This window comes from Urtica dioica, chromosome 4, assembly GCF_054948205.1.
Source record: "Urtica dioica subsp. dioica isolate 48M chromosome 4, U.dioica_male_clone48M_v1_H2, whole genome shotgun sequence".
NCBI lineage: Eukaryota > Viridiplantae > Streptophyta > Magnoliopsida > Rosales > Urticaceae > Urtica > Urtica dioica.
Genome location: NC_142759.1, coordinates 1,716,314 through 1,735,227, shown reverse-complemented (window position 1 = coordinate 1,735,227; position 18,914 = coordinate 1,716,314). Strand labels below are relative to the sequence as shown.

The 18,914-nt window shown below is 31.0% G+C and overlaps 2 protein-coding genes across 2 annotated transcripts; one reads left to right on the top strand and one right to left on the bottom strand.

The window, feature by feature from the left end:
• The first annotated feature begins 7,057 nt into the window (after positions 1 to 7,057).
• LOC149399119 (protein PHLOEM PROTEIN 2-LIKE A10-like) lies at positions 7,058 to 8,774 on the top strand. Its single transcript, XM_089612470.1, has 2 exons — positions 7,058 to 7,300; positions 7,378 to 8,774. Exon 2 carries the CDS (start codon positions 7,407 to 7,409, stop codon positions 8,529 to 8,531), a length of 1,125 nt encoding a protein of 374 aa, XP_089468596.1. The 5' UTR covers positions 7,058 to 7,300; positions 7,378 to 7,406; the 3' UTR covers positions 8,532 to 8,774.
• Positions 8,775 to 14,645: 5,871 nt separating this feature from the next.
• On the bottom strand, positions 14,646 to 15,347 carry LOC149399118 (phytosulfokines-like). Its single transcript, XM_089613022.1, has 2 exons — positions 15,111 to 15,347; positions 14,646 to 15,024 (listed from the first exon to the last, which is right to left on the bottom strand). The coding sequence occupies exons 1-2, from the start codon at positions 15,234 to 15,236 to the stop codon at positions 14,896 to 14,898; spliced, it is 255 nt and encodes an 84-aa protein (XP_089469148.1). The 5' UTR covers positions 15,237 to 15,347; the 3' UTR covers positions 14,646 to 14,895.
• Positions 15,348 to 18,914: the final 3,567 nt, after the last annotated feature.

Here is an 18,914-nt window from a genome sequence, read left to right as displayed (position 1 = left end):
AAAAAAAAATGAACGGATGAGATATTATACTTAATCTATAAAAAAAAATGTTTCCGAAACTATCATTACAGTTCTAGTAATGCTTTCCTATCCATATTGGGTGCGAACTAATGACAAATTAAAGATCATGATTAGCAGTATCAATAACAGGTTGACGGAATGTTTAAACTATTCTAGATTTTTAGCAGTATTTAGTCTGACTTTATGGTATATACTCTATTTACTAACAAAATCCTAACTTAAAGGAAATTCAAGGAAAACATAAGATGTACTTAATTTTCTTCTACAGTTAATAGTGCTATAATTTCCTTAAGAAAATGGTGATACTAGTAATTTAGTAGTATATATTTTATGCCATAAAAATACTAGCTATCATATATAGTCTGTAGAAAATCTATTTTCCGCTAAATACCGACCAACAAAGTGAATATTTTTTTTGTTTACTCGTCGTTTACCACAAATTTTCATAAAAAAAAAAATAATAATAATAATTCATATCTTTTCCTTCCACGATTTTTCAGGTATTTTTGTTACTGCTTAGTGCAAAATTAGCATTTTCCCGTGGAAAATCACGATTTTTTTTTTTTTTTTATCAAGTTTTTCAATTTTAAAAACTTGATTTCATATGTTTTTATGAGATGTTTATAAAGAAAAATTTTAATTATTGAATATTGTTTGTCTTCGTTTGATCTATAACATACATTTTTCATAATTTTCCTAGACCACCGACGAGTCACCTGATTTTTGGCAAATCACCATTTTTTTGGGAAAGATCCTCAGTTTTCAGATAACTTAAAACATATTTTGATTTTGTTTTCATCTAAGTAAGTTCACAAATTCAGCATTTTGTTCATTAATTATTGACTGAAACAAAAAAAAAATTTGACTGAAATATAAAATTGAATTGTAATCGGAAATTGATTTGAAATGATTGAACATATGTTAATGATATTTCTATCAAAAAATATTTTTCGTTTCCATAAATTTTCTACTTGGTTTTCATAAGTACAGAGTACTGAAGTGGCATAGAAAAAAATGACATTTGAAATTTATGTATAATAAGTAATAATAATAGTAGCAAGTTCCTTATTTTTGCGAGTAAAATAATAGATTATGTTTTATAATTACGGGGAAAACAAAAAGATTTCATAGCTTCTTTAGTTAAGGATTTGCCACGTGTATACTAAAGTGTACGTGGCACGGGGACCTGAGTTTCATGGCATGGTAGTTACGGTGGGTCGGTCACAAGTGAACTGACACGCGAGCTTTATTATTATTATTATTATTATTATTAATATTTGTTTGTACGTAGAAGAAAAAAATTTGAACTACGTAGAGTAATTAAAAACAATAAAAACATCTTTCGTTGGAGATATTCGATCGCTATCCTGTGAACGACGGAAACGAACTAGTAGTTGAGATAACGAAAAATTTGACTAATAACAACAAAGACACGAAGAAAGAAAATAAGAGACTCCTACAGAACGAGAACCCTCTGATGATTAAAACCACCGAAGTTTCAAGCCCCAAAATTAATTTGTCATATTAACAAAGTTATAATAGCTATATATATATATATATATATATATATATATATATATTTTGAGTCCATATAAACAACAAATAAAAAATTGTCAATCTTAGTTATTGTAACTAAGGAAAAATGATGAGTATTGCGATTAGAGTTTCTCTTAACTCTCACTAAATTTTGCCAAATTAACCAACAAGGAAACGGTAAATACACTTAGGCTAAACTACCACACATAAGAAACGTAGAATAACGAGGACGATATTCAAAGCCATGACACCATCACAGAAGTTAAATTCTACCTCTGAGACGTATCTATAGCTAGCAGCAAATAAATTATCGCAAAATAAATCGTCAAACATATAGAACACCATTAAAACTAATTCAAATAAGCCTTTTTTATATTAGTATGAAGGGATGTTTTACTATCTGAGGTGAACTAATCGAAATCATTAATAGAGAAATGATATGCACGACTATCTACTTAAATTATTGAGCTCATTATCGGCATTTACGCTACGTTGATGGGAGTTTCCCTCAACTCATGGCCTCGACAATTAACCATGCGCCATACTCAAACCCCCTCAACTTTTGAAATTGAAATTTTTACTCTATATTTTTTTAAAAAAATTATAATAATTTTAGCCCAAATTTATATAATTTTTCTAAATTTGCCTCCATTTTGTTTTTAAAATTTATCCCTCTTCATTGGAATTCATAGCTCCGTCTTTGGCCACACTACAGCTAAATAGGAGAGTTTTTTTTTTTTTTTTGAAAAAAAATTAGAAAACAAAGGCTATATATTTCAAATTTGAGGATGTTGTCGTGGATTCGGACTTTTTATTTTCTAAATTAATATGAGATGTATCCTTTGAGCCAGAGAGATTACTTGGCTTGTGCCTATAGTGTGAATTCATATTAGATGACTTCCTTATAAATATATGGAAATAAGTAATTAATAATGAAATTTTGAAATCAATTTGGGACTTTGATCTAAAAACACAGAAAAATATTGATGAAATTAAAGAATAGATATAAAATTTATCCAATTATAAAGAAAGAGCATAAGTGTGTTCGGCGCTGTGAAGACATGTTGTGAAAGCAAGATTTGGTGAGCCACGACGATGCAGAAGAGAGAAAGAGAAATCTTCACGAAAATTCAATATTAACCTAACATTTAGTCGTGGCAAGTTGGACTAAATAATTTTTAATTAAGTTTTAAATGGTATCGAATATCACTTTCTTAAGCGGTAAAATTTAAATAATTTGTGACTCATCACCATGCACGAAGCTGTAGCGATAATATCATTATTTCACTATTGCACATTATATCAGAAAATACATTTAGATTTTTATTTGCGTCCCTTCTCGCCATCATGATTGTATGTAGTTATGTCGTGGTTAATCTTTTTTGTGAGTAAAGACTATGTGTTGTAATGTCATGTAACATCCGACAAATTTAGCTCATTTTTAACATATATTGTATTAACCGTCAAATTATCAACTTATTATTTAAAGAACCTTCTAATACTGAAAAATAAGAAGATGATATAGTCATACTTTTTTGGTGAACTTCAATAATGTGTGTTATGTTTAATTTGATTTGTCTTCCGCTTAACTCTTTATTCTTGGCAATTTTCTATCATCAGCAATGAATATGAACATTTATAAAACTGTTTAGGACCAAGTGTACACATGGATATTTATTTGTACAATATAATGTTTTACGTGATTTGTTTAGTGCGAACTGTACCATCTAAATTTCGAACTAAACAAGGACCATGCTTACTTACTAGATCTCAACAGGTTTTTATTTTAAAGGAAATATCTCAGCAGGTGTACGATCAATATTATAAACGTTACATGTATTTCTTTCTTCACAATTTGTATAAAATATTAGTGCACAGTATCGTTCTTGCGCTTTTGTTTTACTTTTACTGATAGTTTAATACATCGTAATATTTATTGGCTTTTAGTACGCATTATCATAACCCAAATCCAAACTTAAAAATACACACTCATTAAATATGATAGATGTGGTACTTAGCATAGGATAGTTGATAATTACACACCTCTAAAATTGAGATTGTGAGTTCAATCCTACTAACAGCATTAAAAAATATATATGGTAGATAGTTTATCAGATCATCTAACGAGAGTAGACATAGCAAGTACGTCTCGCATGTGATAACTGTAGAAATTAAATGTTCCACTAAAAAAATATGCATAGATTTTATTATTATTATTATTATTATTTGTGTCCAAATAGTGTTTGTTATTCTGCAAGAAAGATCATATTATATCAAACGATTTATTAGACTGAAGAGTTTTTTACTTTTTTTCTAGGGGAAAATGACACATATATACTATGTGTTTAAGTGATATGTCGAGTTTAATTTTTAATTTTTTAAAATGTCAAATTTGTATTATTTGTTTAATTAAAATGACGAAATTATACTTTAAATTATATGTGAACATCATTTTACCTTTATTTAGTATGTAATAACAAAAAAATCATTAAATGTACACTCTTTGAACCGAAACAACAAAGAAAGCTTAACGAACCTCTTCGTGTTTCAAAAAAGAGAGGGACTCTTTATATTCAATGAGGGAGACTCTCTTATTATGGATTTCATAAAGAGATTGCGTGCTTAAGGTAAGGTTTTTTGTCAATCAGTTCATGTTTTATTTGTGTTTTTTTTTTTTGTTATCGATATTCATTGTTAGCGTGAATGGAGCTATTTTTATGATTTGTTTTTTTTTTGTTAATGAAGAATGAGGGTAAAATGGAGTTTGCATATAAATATCAGAGTCAACATCAATGAAAAGTCAACACAAAAATATTTGTAGCATAATTATCTATTTTAGGGTTATAATTTCATCATTTTAATTAAACATGACGTATAAATTTGATATTTTTAGAAATTTAAAGTTAAATTTAATATTTTATTTAAACACATGATATATATGTGTCATCTTTTCTTTTGTGTAACCATGAACTTGGCATATCTCTTTTATTTAAGATTAGGGTACTTCACCTAAGTGAGCTAGTTTTTTCGAACCGATGAATAGTTTTTTTAACAGTATTAAACTTTCTATAAAATAAATTGTTAAACCAGCGGCTTGATTTCTCCACAACTACTGGCTGTCTTGAACCTATTCTATTTCACGATTTGGTATGTCTTAATATTTTTCAATATCTTATAGAGCAGCTCAATCTAGTCTCTCTCTCTCTCTCTCTCTCTCTCTCTCTCTCTCTCTCTCTCTCTCTCATTTTTCTCTAAAGCTCACTCCGATCTTAAAAATAATATATACCGGTCAAACAAGGTACTGTAATATCTTTATAAAATTAGACAAACGTAATAATACGACGATGACACACAAATTATTATTATTTTTCTTATTTTCATACCACGACGAAAAATGCATTAAAATATCAATATGTTAGTTTTGGTTTTATTACTTTATATCCATACTTTTAAATGTGTGTGCTAATTCAAAAAAGTATATATCAAAAATCTAAGTTTAAAGTTGTATAAGATTATAAAAAAAATTATATAATATAGATTAGTTATAATAACATGGTATAGGCCGGCGTGGAAGAAAATTCGACTAAAGTAAATAGAATTGGACCAAAGTTTATGTTGTTCAGAGAGTGAATAATCATAAAAAAAAAAAAAAAAAGTGAAGGGTCATCTTGAAGAGGATTAGGAAAGATAGTAATCAAAAGTCTCAAAAGTGGCAATATAGAATGTTGAATCATTATTGGAAACATCATCAAAGATTTATCACCCGAATTGTTGACGGGATTTTGATTCGGTCTGCCTACACAAACTCCAGAAGGAAAATTTCTTCATTAAAGTAAAAGTCTGGACGCGACTTAAACAGTGGAGAAAAAATGACTAGAGAAAATGTGGGAGCTAAGATTAGTATAATTGGTGCTCGAGTTTGCGATTTAGTTTTCATTACCTTTTATAGGAACTAGTGAAGACTTTGGTGCATTAGTCAACTAACCACAATCTCTGGATCTTGGAAATCATAAGAGAATTGATCGCGCTAAGTTAGACATTACCGTTAAATATTTTGAAGCTATTTAAGTCAAACTATCGAATCGTATGGTCCGATATATATGCCTAACAGCCTAAGGTTGAATACGAGGCTTCAATCATATCGGTTAGGATTCTAACTTCAACTTTTTCCAAGGTCGATATCGATCTAGCTAACCTTAACATATGCTTAATAAGAGTTAATTTTTCTCATAAGACTAGTACATAACACTGATTGCATCAAAAGAGACTCTAATTAAGATAAATCACTATCTTAACTAACGAGGACATCTCAAACATCTAATGTGAAGAAATGTCAATGCACTCATCAACAAATTTGGATTTTTTTTTTTTACTTATTTTGTAATCTCTATCTTTAATTTTTCATTATTTGGTGGTTTTATTTTTTTAGAGGTTATGATTATTTATTTTTGTGGTTATGTTTTTTTTTTTTTTTTTTCAGTCATTTGGTTTTATAACCATTGAATTAGAATATGTAAGGTTTGTGTCTAAAAGTTATTATCTAGATTATATATATGTGTGTGTAAGCTCTAGTATGAGCATCTTGGAAAATAAATATAAAAGCGTGTTTGTGTGTTTTAGAGAGGATTCTTAATTTTAGAACTTATCTTTGTGCTCGAGTTCTTATGGCGTTCGTCCGATTTATCGACGAGAATTCCGTCACGCATTGTGGCATTCGATCCATATTAATTCGAAAATTTCGAGCACGAAAGTTTCGTCTACCTCCGAACTTTCCGATAGACGGTCTGTTCAAATTTGAACTCCGACGAATTCCTCCGACGAGTTCACATCATCAACCTTGCTGATGTGGTATTTTTTTTCTTTTAAATATATAATGCATTGAAGAGCTACTCTGCTCTCTCTTAAACTCGTTGTAATGGTGTATGGTTTTGTTTCTTGGTTACTCTTTATTGCGTGGACCTGATAGATAATAAGAATCACTACTATTTCCAGGAAGCTATCTACCATTACTCTTTCTGTAAATAATAATAAAGCTAGTAATAATGATAACCAATTTCCAAATGAAAAAATAATTCGAAAAAAAAAATGAAATTTTTGCTTAAATAGGTAGACAAATATTTCCCTTTAGAAAACCCGAAGGGTAATACATTAATAATGCAAATAACGGAAGGAATTGATGGCATCGCTTGTTTTTGTCCAACTAAAACATTTATGGCGTATTAACCTCATATTGGACGATTTATATGACACACATCTTTTCTTTTCTTTTATTTTTTCTTTATAAATTATCCACTCTTAAAATATTTATAAAAAAAAAATACCAACAAAAACCCATAAACCAAGTTGAGTCTAGTCTCTTTCACACACATGGTCTCGCTGAATTATCCTATTATTGTGCTTAAACTTAAAATGTCTCCAAAAACTTTGTAAGAAACTAGAAGCCCAAATAAAGTAGATAATCATAACTAATGAGTAATGCCTAGTAACTAATAATAACAACCAATTACCTCTTATGAAAAAATAATAAAAAATAACAATTAAGTCGCATTGATTAACACAATATGGAGTTTAGTTGTAGAGGTTGTTGTAAGAAGTAAATTTTGCATTTGTTGCACAGCGAAAAATCTTCTTCGTCCTTTTCCTCTGCTCTCGAACTATAAAGCTACAAGAAAAATCCCCTCTTTACCTTCACGAGAACGAACGATTCTCCAAGTCCAAACCGAAAGCCCCTTTCTTTGAAAAGGTTAGATATTTGCTTGTTTATTGTTTGTTATTATTCTCTTTTGCCAATCCATTCACGCGCGTTTCAATTCCGTCCAGAATTTCGGTGTTCGTTCGTTCATCGATTAATGGACTTCCAATTGGCGAGGAAAGGTGTTGACTTTGGGCGCAGAAGGAAGAAGTGGATTGTTCTTTTGACCGCCCTAGGGTTCACCGGCTATGGCGTTTACATGGTCTACAATTTACCCTCGGTGGCCAAAAAGCGGCGAAAAATCTCCAAGCTCTTAGGCGCTCTAATATCGGTCGCAGAAGCCGTGTCGGACTCGGCCGACTCGCTCGGAATCGTCTCCAGAGACCTAAAAGAGTTTCTCCGATCCGACTCCGACGAAATCCCCAACAGCCTGAAACAGCTCTCGAAAATCGCCACGTCCGACGAATTCTCGACCTCGCTAACGAAGCTCACGCAAGTCCTTACCGTCGGAATTCTCAGAGGCTACCGGAAAAGCAACGAGAGCGACGAGGAATCCGGATTCGGATCCGAATCCGGTTCGAATCTCGTGGACCGGGCTATGGACAAGATTCTCTCTCCATCGGGCTCGGGATTCGCTTCCGTCGTCGTGGGAAGCTTCGCGAGGAACTTGATATTGGGCTTTTACTCGGCCCAAACCGAAAAGCCCAATAATTTCCCTCCGGAATGGGCCGAGCTTTTGTTCAGCGAGAAGTCTCGGAGCCTGATTGGCGAGTGCATCCAAGCTTTCGTGGGCACGGCCGTAGCGGTGTATTTGGAGAAGACGATGGACGTCAACACATACGACCAGCTCTTCTCGGGCCTAACGAACCCGGCCCACGAGGCCCAAATCAAAGACGTCGTCGTTTCGGTCTGCAACGGAGCTGTGGACACCCTCGTACGGACGTCCCACGGGGTCTTGACCGAACCCGGTCCGGGCTCCGGTTCGGGCGGTCTCGCGGGTCGGGTTTCGACGACTCTGGCGGTTCCGAGCAATAGGAAGCTGGTCCTGGATCTGACGGGTCGGGTCACTTTCGAGACGGTACGGTCGTTCCTGGAGTTTCTGGTGGAGAGGGTTTTGGAGGGAGTGAAGAGGTGTGTCCACGTGGCGCACGAGAGCGTGGTGGAGAGGGGTTTGTGGGTTTTGAGATACGTGGCTGCCAAGTCAGCTTTGATAGCCACGATCTGTGTCTCGCTGTGCTTGCACGCCACTGGTGGATCTTCTTGGTTGTTATTGCCTGCTTGATTTTTTTTTTTTTTTTTTTTTTTTTTTGTGTGTGTATATATGTGTTTCTGTTCATCTTCAACTGAGTGAAAGAAAGGTTTCAAAGCTTTGTTTGTGTTGTTTTCGGGTACACAAACAGAGTCTATTATTATTATTTGTTTCCCATACATTTTTCTGTTTGTGTGTAGTAATGAATTCAGTTGGTTGGCCATGAATGGGTATGTGACCAAATATCTTGGTGGTTGTAAAACATTCAAAAATATATTTCATTGATATTTTTGTCTCTCTGTATCTGCAGTTCTGCACTACCACCAATTTAATGGTAGCCCTCTTGAATTTCAATAAAATACACTTAAAAGTATCTTAAATTGCATTAAAACTTAGTTATTGTTATAATTGAAAAAAAATATTTATCTTACATTTTCCGGACAAGAAAAAAAAATTCAAACTCATAAAAATTGTTTTAGTTATCTGCAACAATTCATGAACATTTAAATCATAATTCATCAGGTTGGACTTGGTAGGTCTCAGTTAGTTGTAGGTCTATTGTCATTTGCGACTATTTCGATCATTGTTGAAAAACTCGATTTGATTTTTCAAATAAATTATCTATAAGAAAATCAAATTTATGTTAAAGAGCCTTTTATTATGGTCTTCAGCAATTTTTTTTTTTGGTGCATAAAAATAAAATAAAATAAAAAATTCCGGAAATGGATAACTTGGGTTTTACGTTATCAGTGAGCGAGAGAGCAAAGCGCAATTCATTGAGATCAGGAAGTTATATAACAGACAGTTCTTCCCTAGATAGCATAGTAGATTGTTATTGACACGTCATCTACTAACAATAGTTTTCACACCACATCGAAGCCTTTTTCTTTTCCGTTTTCCCATTGGCTTCTTTCTTCTTTCTTGTTTCTTCACACCACATCAATAGCTTTTGAACTAAATATTATATGATCTAAATGTCAAATTTGTGCAAAAAACATGGTCGCAATGATTTTTCATATTATATTATCTGGATGGCCACAGTCAATAATCCGTCCAATCACCTTCACCGAAATTACAAACGCTATCGGAGAATCCTAAAAGAGTAATGAAAAGCCGCGATTCGGCCCCTTAGACCTTTTTAGAGCAATGCAAGCATTTTAACTATTTTATTTAAACTCCACGACCGTTTTTATTTTACGCCATCGAATTCTGCAGCGTTCTAATTGATCTTCACATCGTCTAACATAGAAGCTCAACTCTCAAGTCTCCACTCTGCCGCTCTTACCTTGAATGGAATTATGAAATTGACCTGTAATAATTCCTCGGACTATGGACGCAATAACGAAAAATGGCTAACCCAATATCTGCTACATCGTGCATGGAAAAGAAGAAGAAGAAGAAAGGAAGTAATGATCTAAAAGATCAAGGGATTGTAGTGAAAGTGTAATTTCGAACGAGTTCTTTCGCTCACTGATATAGTGATATTGGATTGATCTCTAAAGTCTGGATATACAGGTTGGTATTTTAACTGAACCATGGAAAAACTCGCTTCTATATCTTCCTCTCTCTATTCTATTCTTGTTCTGCAAGTTTCGTTTGTATTGCTTGCATTCTAATAAATTGTCCATGCTCCGATTTATTTGAGCAATCCCTATTAACAGATGAGCACAAACTCCTTCCTCTTCGGAGACGAGAAGCTAATAACTTTACAATCCTAAATGCTAAAATTACCAAAAAGCCCTTATCATCGTTTTCTAATGGCTTGAGCAGTCTCATACCAAGCTAACTTGAGTGCTACAAAGCTAATCTGTAATATGTTTTTATTTTATTTTTAATCATACTATCAATAGACATGAAAGACCAATCAGCTCAAAGCATAGCATAACATAACGCAAGACTTTGATGATCCATTTGACAGAGAGATTTCGGCTATCCAACAGTATAGCTGCTCTTTCAGATCATCTGTTTTAAAAGCGGTTTCACTTATTGCAGAGAAGATAAAAAATTATCATTCTTTAAAAAGGAAAAAAAAAGAAAAGGCAATTCCACTTTCAACTAATTATTGTGACAAATTTACAAAACCCAAATGCAATTTAATCAAGGGCTCAAAGAATCCGAAACCAGAGAAATCGAAAACAATCTTTGCGCTTATACGAAATCAAGAACTTACTCGAGAGACGTTTCGCCATTGTTGTTATTATTGGTATTGTCCTCTTCAAGCTTCTTGTTTCTCCAATACTCCTCCAAAGGAGGCCCAAATATCGCCTTCCCCGACACAACTCCGAGCCTAAAATCGACGTTGAAATGAATGAGGGAATTCATATGAACATTTGCTTGATTAAATTATTAAACTATGAGGCCCACAAATTCAAACTCAGATTCAATTCAAACAAAGCTAACATTAACAGTAATCTATACACCAAAAAGTCCGAATTCTTTTCTTTCGTTTTCAACAAGCTTTCACTAACATAGTTATATATAATCTGAAAAGGGCTACAGTTGAAATTCACACTTTTTTAAACTCTGGTTAGGACTTAGGACTAAACGTCTCAATTATATCAACGCTCTACAAGAACCAATATAAGAAAAATGAAAAAAGATAGACATTTGAATGTCACTAAACGCTTACAAAGTCGCCACGATTACCGCCGGGAACGTGAGGAATCTATTCCGGCCGATCATCTTTCTATTTGACTGGAAATTGTTCTTTTGCCAAGATTCAGGGTTTTTCTTCGCTTGAGCTCTCTCTCTGCAAAATGATGTGATTTGGATCCAAGGCCCAAACTTAGTTGGGCTACGAAATCCCGTTTTGAAAAAAAATTAAAATAGCATCACTAGTATCAAACATTCAGAAAAGCCCTGAATTACATGAATTTCCTTTTAACTATTCCATCTATAATTCATATAATAATTTCTATGTGAGCTTGCCATTATTTTAAATAAACTGTAAGCAGTTAAAAAAGAGTGAGAAAAAACTTTAAAAAGGATTTATTTTCAAAATAAAATGAGAGTAAATTATCGTTGGAAAAAAAAAATTAAAACAGGATATAGCTCAGTAAAAAGTTTAATCTTTATGCAATTATTTAATTAGACCTTATTGCAATTAATCAAGTTGAAACTTTATAAAATGGGGAATTAATATTTTTAACGATTTTTTGTTAAAATCCCCTTTAGTTATAAAAAATAATAAAGATCTTGTCTTAAAATGAACTACCCGATTTGTTTCAATAAATAAAAATAATATTTACGTTTGCACCTTTACACTATTGTCAACTTGATCCCGCATTCATCAATGTGTATGAAATAAGAAACTGAGGTTAAAAAATAAACATTTCTTGATTTGAATAAATAAATAAAAAAATTATGCACGTTCAATCGACCTACTTGAGCGTATACAATTAAGACTTCAATTCTTTCAAAAAAAAAAAAAAAAAAACAATTAAGACTTCAATTGCGTTGACATATGCATGTGAAACCTGTAGCAAAAATGTTTGAACAGATTAGGTCGTTCCTGTAAATCAATTATGATTCTCTGAATCTCTGCTCGTTGAGAGCTAAAAATGTGATGACTTGACCGAAGTTATGTTTGTATTTATATTATGATTCGTATAAAATTATATTTAAAGTTTTACATTGATGTAGTCAACGTTTCGTAAATCTTAGGTAAATATCCACGTTCATATATTTACACGTAAATTGACGTAAATACCCCACTATTTTATTTCAATGAAAAGACAAACCAGAAATATCACATTATTTTTATAGTTATTTACTTAAAATTTACAAAATGTTAGCTTTATAACAATTTCAAACATTTTAGTTGAGTAGTTACCTAATTTTTTTTTTTATATATTATCAATTTATAATTCTGTCCATGTGCAAACAATAACTATGTTTTCTTCAAAATATAATATCAAATAACTTCTCCACAAGTTAGGTTTGTTAAAATTGCACATATAGTGGCCGAGTGATCTAAATATTGGCAAGAAAGACTTTCTAATGATCGTCTTTTATATTTCATACCAAGTTTTTAAATAGTACCAAATACCAATAACTGCCCAACTAAGATTGTTAACAAGACCTTATTATAGGTTTGGCTTATATAGGTCTAGGCTAGGTATACGTGTATTTATATTTATATATGAACCCTTTCTATATAGAACCCAATCTTATCTTTCCCCAAAAATGAGGAACACACTAGTTATAAAGTTGGCCGTTTTACTGTTTTCACGTTGTCTTGCTCTATAAATTATTGGGAGTGACGAAAACAAATAAAGGAAAGAAATACAATAAATGAAATATGGGCAGTAGAGTGTGAAAACAAATAAAGGAAAGAAATACAAGATATGAAATATGGGCAGTAGAGTGTGATGATAAAGTAAGGATTTGTTTCTGCAATATTATTTATATTTGTTGGTTCAAGTTCAACTTTCTATTCATATGTTAGTAAAACGTCGTATTCTTACGATTTTCCATATTTCTAGTGCCACCACACTATCTATAATTCTGGTCACATGTCTTCATGAAAAATCGCTATCTAATGACCCTATGTATATGACTTTCACCAATAATATGTACATGTTGCCCTACTATGTTGTGGTCGACCTACAATATATATGGAATACGATTTTCGTTTTCGTAAACATGAAGATGACCTGTTTGCGGAAGTAACATTTAAAGTGGGTCAAATGTCAAAACTAATTTTACAAGGGTAGAAATATAAGAAATTTTTTTAAAGAGGGGTTAAAATTAAAATGAGTTTAACATAACTTTTTGTAAGTTTTATGCTAAACTTTGTTATCATATAGGAATTTACCAGCCATCAATTGTTAATATCATTAGAAACATTAACAAATCAAAGCTATTAGCATAACAGTCAAAAAATTTATCGACAGGATAAATAATTATTGGCACAGGCAAGGATCATAACAGTAAATTTAGTTTGAGTTGGCTAATTTTAACTAGAAATCCCATGAAGAAAATAATTTTTTTAAAAATTTATAAGGATCAATTAAAAAGTTATAAGATAAATAAAAAAGAGGACTAAAATATTGACAAAATTTTGTGAGAAAGGGAGAGAGCAAAAAAAAAGTTTGAAGGAAGCACGAGAACCGCTAAAAAATTTCAGTGGATATGAGTTTTAGTCAAAAGCAAGATGGCTAATCATGGGCTATGAGGAGGCGGAAAATAACATTTTTTTTTTATTTGTTAAAAATCCCACGTCTCTAAGATTTTAACATATCACTGATTTGTATACTTTTTCTTTTATCGAAACCGAATGATATACTTAACAATGTGGTTTACTATTTAATAATTCCAATCCAATCCAATCCAATCATGCTCGTGTGCTTATAATTCCATCCAATCAAGCTCGTATGCTTATATACTAACTTTACACAAAACATCTACTACTTTGCTAATTTATTAGTTTCAATTAGTTATTTCGTTTTTTTCCCAAAAAAAAAAACCTTATATTTAGGTGAAATTATATATACATCCTCTAGAATTATCTAGGTATGCATAAACTTTATTACTATTCACATTTGCTCTTAAATTGCTCTCAGAGTATTTTACTTGTGGAATTTCGTGTAAATATGATCGGATAGCTCAGAGTCTTATGTAACGGTCATCAATGCCTATATATGAACTAATCCTGGGCAACAGAAACGGATTGCTATATTGTTTCGACAGAAAACAGGAAGAAAATTATATTCTGGTATACTTAATCACCAAGCGGACGATAAGAAACTGACCACACGAAACCACATATAGGATAATCAGATTAAATATAGAAATAAATTCAAAGCATTTTATATGTACGAGGAAAACTCAACAACTTATAACAGTCTTCAATCTAAAGGAGATCCAAGAAAGAATGCATTCCCATTTCATACCATATAATTTGCCATGTACGAACGTTGACAAAATTCTCAAACTGTTTTATTATTACTTTGTTGACTAATTATTATTAATATTATTATTTTGCATCGAATTGATGAGCGTTTTTTAATCGTAGAACTTATTGCGTATTTTCCCTATTAAAAAAAATATATATATCTTCGTTATAGTAATGTTTAATTAGAGGTTATATACTACGCATTTTCTCTCGTCTTTCCTTTTTCCAAAAAAAATATAAATAAATAAACAAGACAAATTAAACTCGTGAAACAAAAAGAACAGCTAATATGTAACTGTCGGCTTCACTTGGACTTATTAACGCACACACGTATTGTTCTAAAAATAGCATTGCGAATTGTGATTCCAATATATTCCATACAGAAGTAATATTTGAGTCAAACTTACAAGTTCATATAATGAAGATATCTTGTTATGTGATCACTACTAACAAGTAACAACAATATAATCGGTGTAAATATATATATATTATATATTTTTTTTATGGTTTTTGTTTCTGGGTGTAAATATAATCGGTGTGAGCAACCAAAGTTCTTCTCATCAAGCACTCTTCTTCTCCAAGTCCTTCGCAATTCTCATCTGCCACGTCAGCATGTTCAGCTTCAAAAACCTGAAGAAGCAAAAACATACCCACAATTTATAATTAGATACCCATAAAAAATAAAAAATAAAAATAAAAATAAAAATAAAACTAACCACATGCTGGGTTTCGGAGGGAATAGCTGATGAGGAAAATCCTGGCTCAAGCCTAATGGCATGGGACAAAGATGAGAAGAGAAGAATGGTCATCAAGAGAAGAGCTTTAGTGTTATTGTTCACCATTTTTTTCTGTTATGAATTTTTTTTTCCAAGAATATGAGGTTATTTTTAGAAGAGTTTTTTGAGAGAAGCAAAACACTTTGAGAGGAAAGAGATGACAGATAGAGGAATGGGAGGTTTGATATTTATAGTGAGATAATCTGAGCTATTGACTCTTTGTGTGAACTATAACGTTTGACTTTTTCATACTTTAGAATGTGGACATGGAATTAATTTTATAATGCTACGTTCTCAATTTCAACCTTTAGTAGTTGACGTCCACTCAAATGTTATATGTACTCTAATTTTGAAATAAGTTTTAAAAAAATTTACAAAATTAGCCAAACGAAATTGCAGAAAATAGAGGTAAATTTTATGAAAAACTAAGATAACAAAATCCTTAGAATTTAAGCTCCATGAAAGACAATAAAGGAATAGTTAATTCAAACGAGCTAATTAATCCAAACGAGTAAGATAAAGAAGTTGGGTTAGTTAGTGGTGAGTTGTTTTCTGATTCTAACTATTAAATAACGCGCTTATCTCTTTTGACCCAAAAAATAAATAAATAAAGCGAAATTCAATAAGACTACGGAAAGATTGAATTATGTAAGAAAATGATTTGAATTGTATATCGTCGTATTAATGTTATCACCACCTGGGTTGTTAATTAGTTTGTACGGCCGACTTCATCTACGACAAATGGAAATCGACAAAGTTTTTGCCTGCTGGTCAATTTTTTTATTGCAAGAAAAAAAAAGGAATAAATAAACAAAAAATTAGAAAAATAGCCGATTTAAATGTTTGATATTGTTAAATAGTCAAGGTTTGGTAAATATTAAGTAAATAGCCATAAATGATTACGTGGCTTAATATGGCAGTGGCTATTTACTTGATATTTACGTTTGTAAATATATAAAAATGGCTATTTACCTACTATTTACCAAACATTGGCTATTTAGCAATTCTCAACGTTTAAATTGGCTATTTTGCTAAATTACCTATAAATAAATGGCTTACAAGAAGCCAAGATTTACCAGCTAACATGTTGTCAGGGAAAGATTGAAAGACAATTAAAAAAAAGAAGAAGAAGAAGAAGAAGAACACACACCACGCCACCGTTCAGATTGAACTTAGTATATGCTTCAATATATATATATATATATATATATATATATATATATATATATATATATATATATAAATATAATTTTCACACAAGCTTATAGTACTAACAACACACACACACTGATATATATGAAATAAGTCGAGCATGATAATTAAGTAACATGCACATTCGAGCACTGTTGGACTTTAGTAATCTTTTTGTCATTTTGCCATCATTGTAATTTGGAAATCGATCATAACTGTTCCTATCATTTTTCCCTTTATTGTTAAATTAATTTTATATTTTATTAATTATCACAAACTAGTCTCGTAATAAATAACACATATTATCTAATTATAATATCTAGATCAAATAAGTTTTAATATTTAATTGGATACATATAATTAAGATTAAACTAAACCAAGAATAATAATATATATTTAATATTATGTTAATTTTGATATATAAAATCACAAAAGAAAATCAAAATATTTATTGATAGATAATTTTTGTCTAATTAGATTAACTTATTTCTTTTCTTAATAAGGCATTGATTAGTGATTGGAAATGATTTAGCCTTTCTCTAGAACGCCATAGAAGATACTAAAATCTTAACAACTCGTTTTCCATATTTCTTCATTCTATCTCCATGATAATTAAAGAATTCAGTCACGATCACACCATATGTGACCATATATAAATGTAAATGGTTTGACATTTTTTTTAAGACAAAGCATATGAAATGAGTAAATGTGGTGGATAAAGATGATTTAGACTCAAAAGACAAATTACCAAATGGGAATATCATGACTTTTATTCTATGTTTCTTTTTTATGATAACTTTATTCTTTCATTTACTCATTGCTTTACAGAATGCTTTGGGTTTATATTGGTCCACTGGATAATATATATTGCGTGATCACTAATATTTATGCATGAATATGTATAGGTCATTTCTGTACTATACAGACATACATATAGAAATATCTTGCATAATTAATTTCTCAACATAGTGGATCATATATATTTTACACTGGAAATCGTTGGTATATACTATTGCATACAAAAAAACGTGTAAATTTAGGATTTCGTGAATTTTACCAACCAAACTACATATATATGGTAAGAGATGATGATTAGCATGATTTATATTATAATTTATACCTACCAAGCTAAAGTTATCTTAAAATCATTAGTTAGTGTATATCTAAACACGCGCTTTTGATAACTTTCAACATTAGTTTCTCTTTAGTTGTCCCATCAACTTTCTCCCCATATAAATGCTTAAGTATGCATGGCTGATCTTAGTTCGGATGACTAACGTGCATGATCAAACACTTTGCGGAATGGAATTCTTTTATTTTGCAGCCATGTATATCATATCCATAAATATATTGGTTGTTAATAGCAAAACCGCAGGTCATGAACTTTTATATAAGTCCATATCTTTGCTGGGTGTGGCGTATAATAATATCTATCGAATATCCTCTTTCTAGAATATCCGGATTTGTCAAAAATAATTATTGACATCATATACGCAGAAGCATGACCTAGTGAAATTATTTGAGTTTTTTTTTTTTTTTTAAATCAGCATAAACACAAATGTCATTGTTACTTTTGTTTTTGTCAAAATTAGGAAGGTACGTGTATTGTGTATTTTTAACGTTTTGGACCAAAATACCCTTCCATTCAAAAATAAAAACCTTCTTTCAAAATACCACAATTTTATTTAAATCTACTTTGTTCTCTTATTTTACATATTTCAAAATTACGTGTTGTTGTCGAAAAGGCTGAAAATTTTCTTAGTTGTACTTTTGTTCCAAGACCGAAAGATACGCACAAATATTTTTATAACTGTGTGTATATATATGAATCTCCTCTACTCACATTGAACAGTGTTTTTCGTTTTTTTAGGAAAAAAAATATTTGAAGAAAAAAATAAGAGATTAGACCTTAAACACAAATAATGTCCATTCGTACTGATTTTTTTTACCAGAAAAATAAAAATGTCTCAAAAAAACTTTAAATACATTTTTTTTCAAACTAAATATTTCTGGAAATGTCTCTATATATTTTTTCTTCCAAACTAAAATATATTAATTAAATAGTCCGTAGTAACGCGCGGGGCATACTGCTTGTTTTTATAATATTGACAATAATAAAGTTAAATATCAAGGGGGCTTCATAATTTTTGTTAGGGTCCATTAGGTGAATAGCCACATTTACGGTTTGACATTGCTAAATAACTAATATTTCGTAAATCTTAGGTAAATAATCACTTTCATATATTAGGTCACGTCATCTTTATGACTATTTATTTAAGATTTACAAAATGTTGACTATATAGCAATTCCACACGTTTAAATTGGTTATTTACCTAATTTTTTGTTTTTTTAATATATAATTGTTGCTTATGAAAGTTATTTTTTGAAATAACTAACTTCATGTAGTTATATAATTGGTTATTGGAAAACAACAATTAGTGCACTAACGCTGAGAAACAAAAGCCATTAAGATTTACAAAATGTTGACTATATAGCAATTCCACACGTTTAAATTGGTTATTTACCTAATTTTTTGTTTTTTTAATATATAAT

Excerpts from the sequence above, each read along its gene's own strand:
- LOC149399119 (XM_089612470.1), top strand. The coding sequence starts at position 7,407 with ATGGACTTCCAATTGGCGAGGAAAGGTGTTGACTTTGGGCGCAGAAGG.
- LOC149399118 (XM_089613022.1), bottom strand. The coding sequence starts at position 15,236 with ATGGTGAACAATAACACTAAAGCTCTTCTCTTGATGACCATTCTTCTC. Across the intron at positions 15,025-15,110 it reads CCTCCGAAACCCAGCATGTG|GTTTTTGAAGCTGAACATGC; the intron begins GTTAGTTTTATT and ends TTGCTTCTTCAG.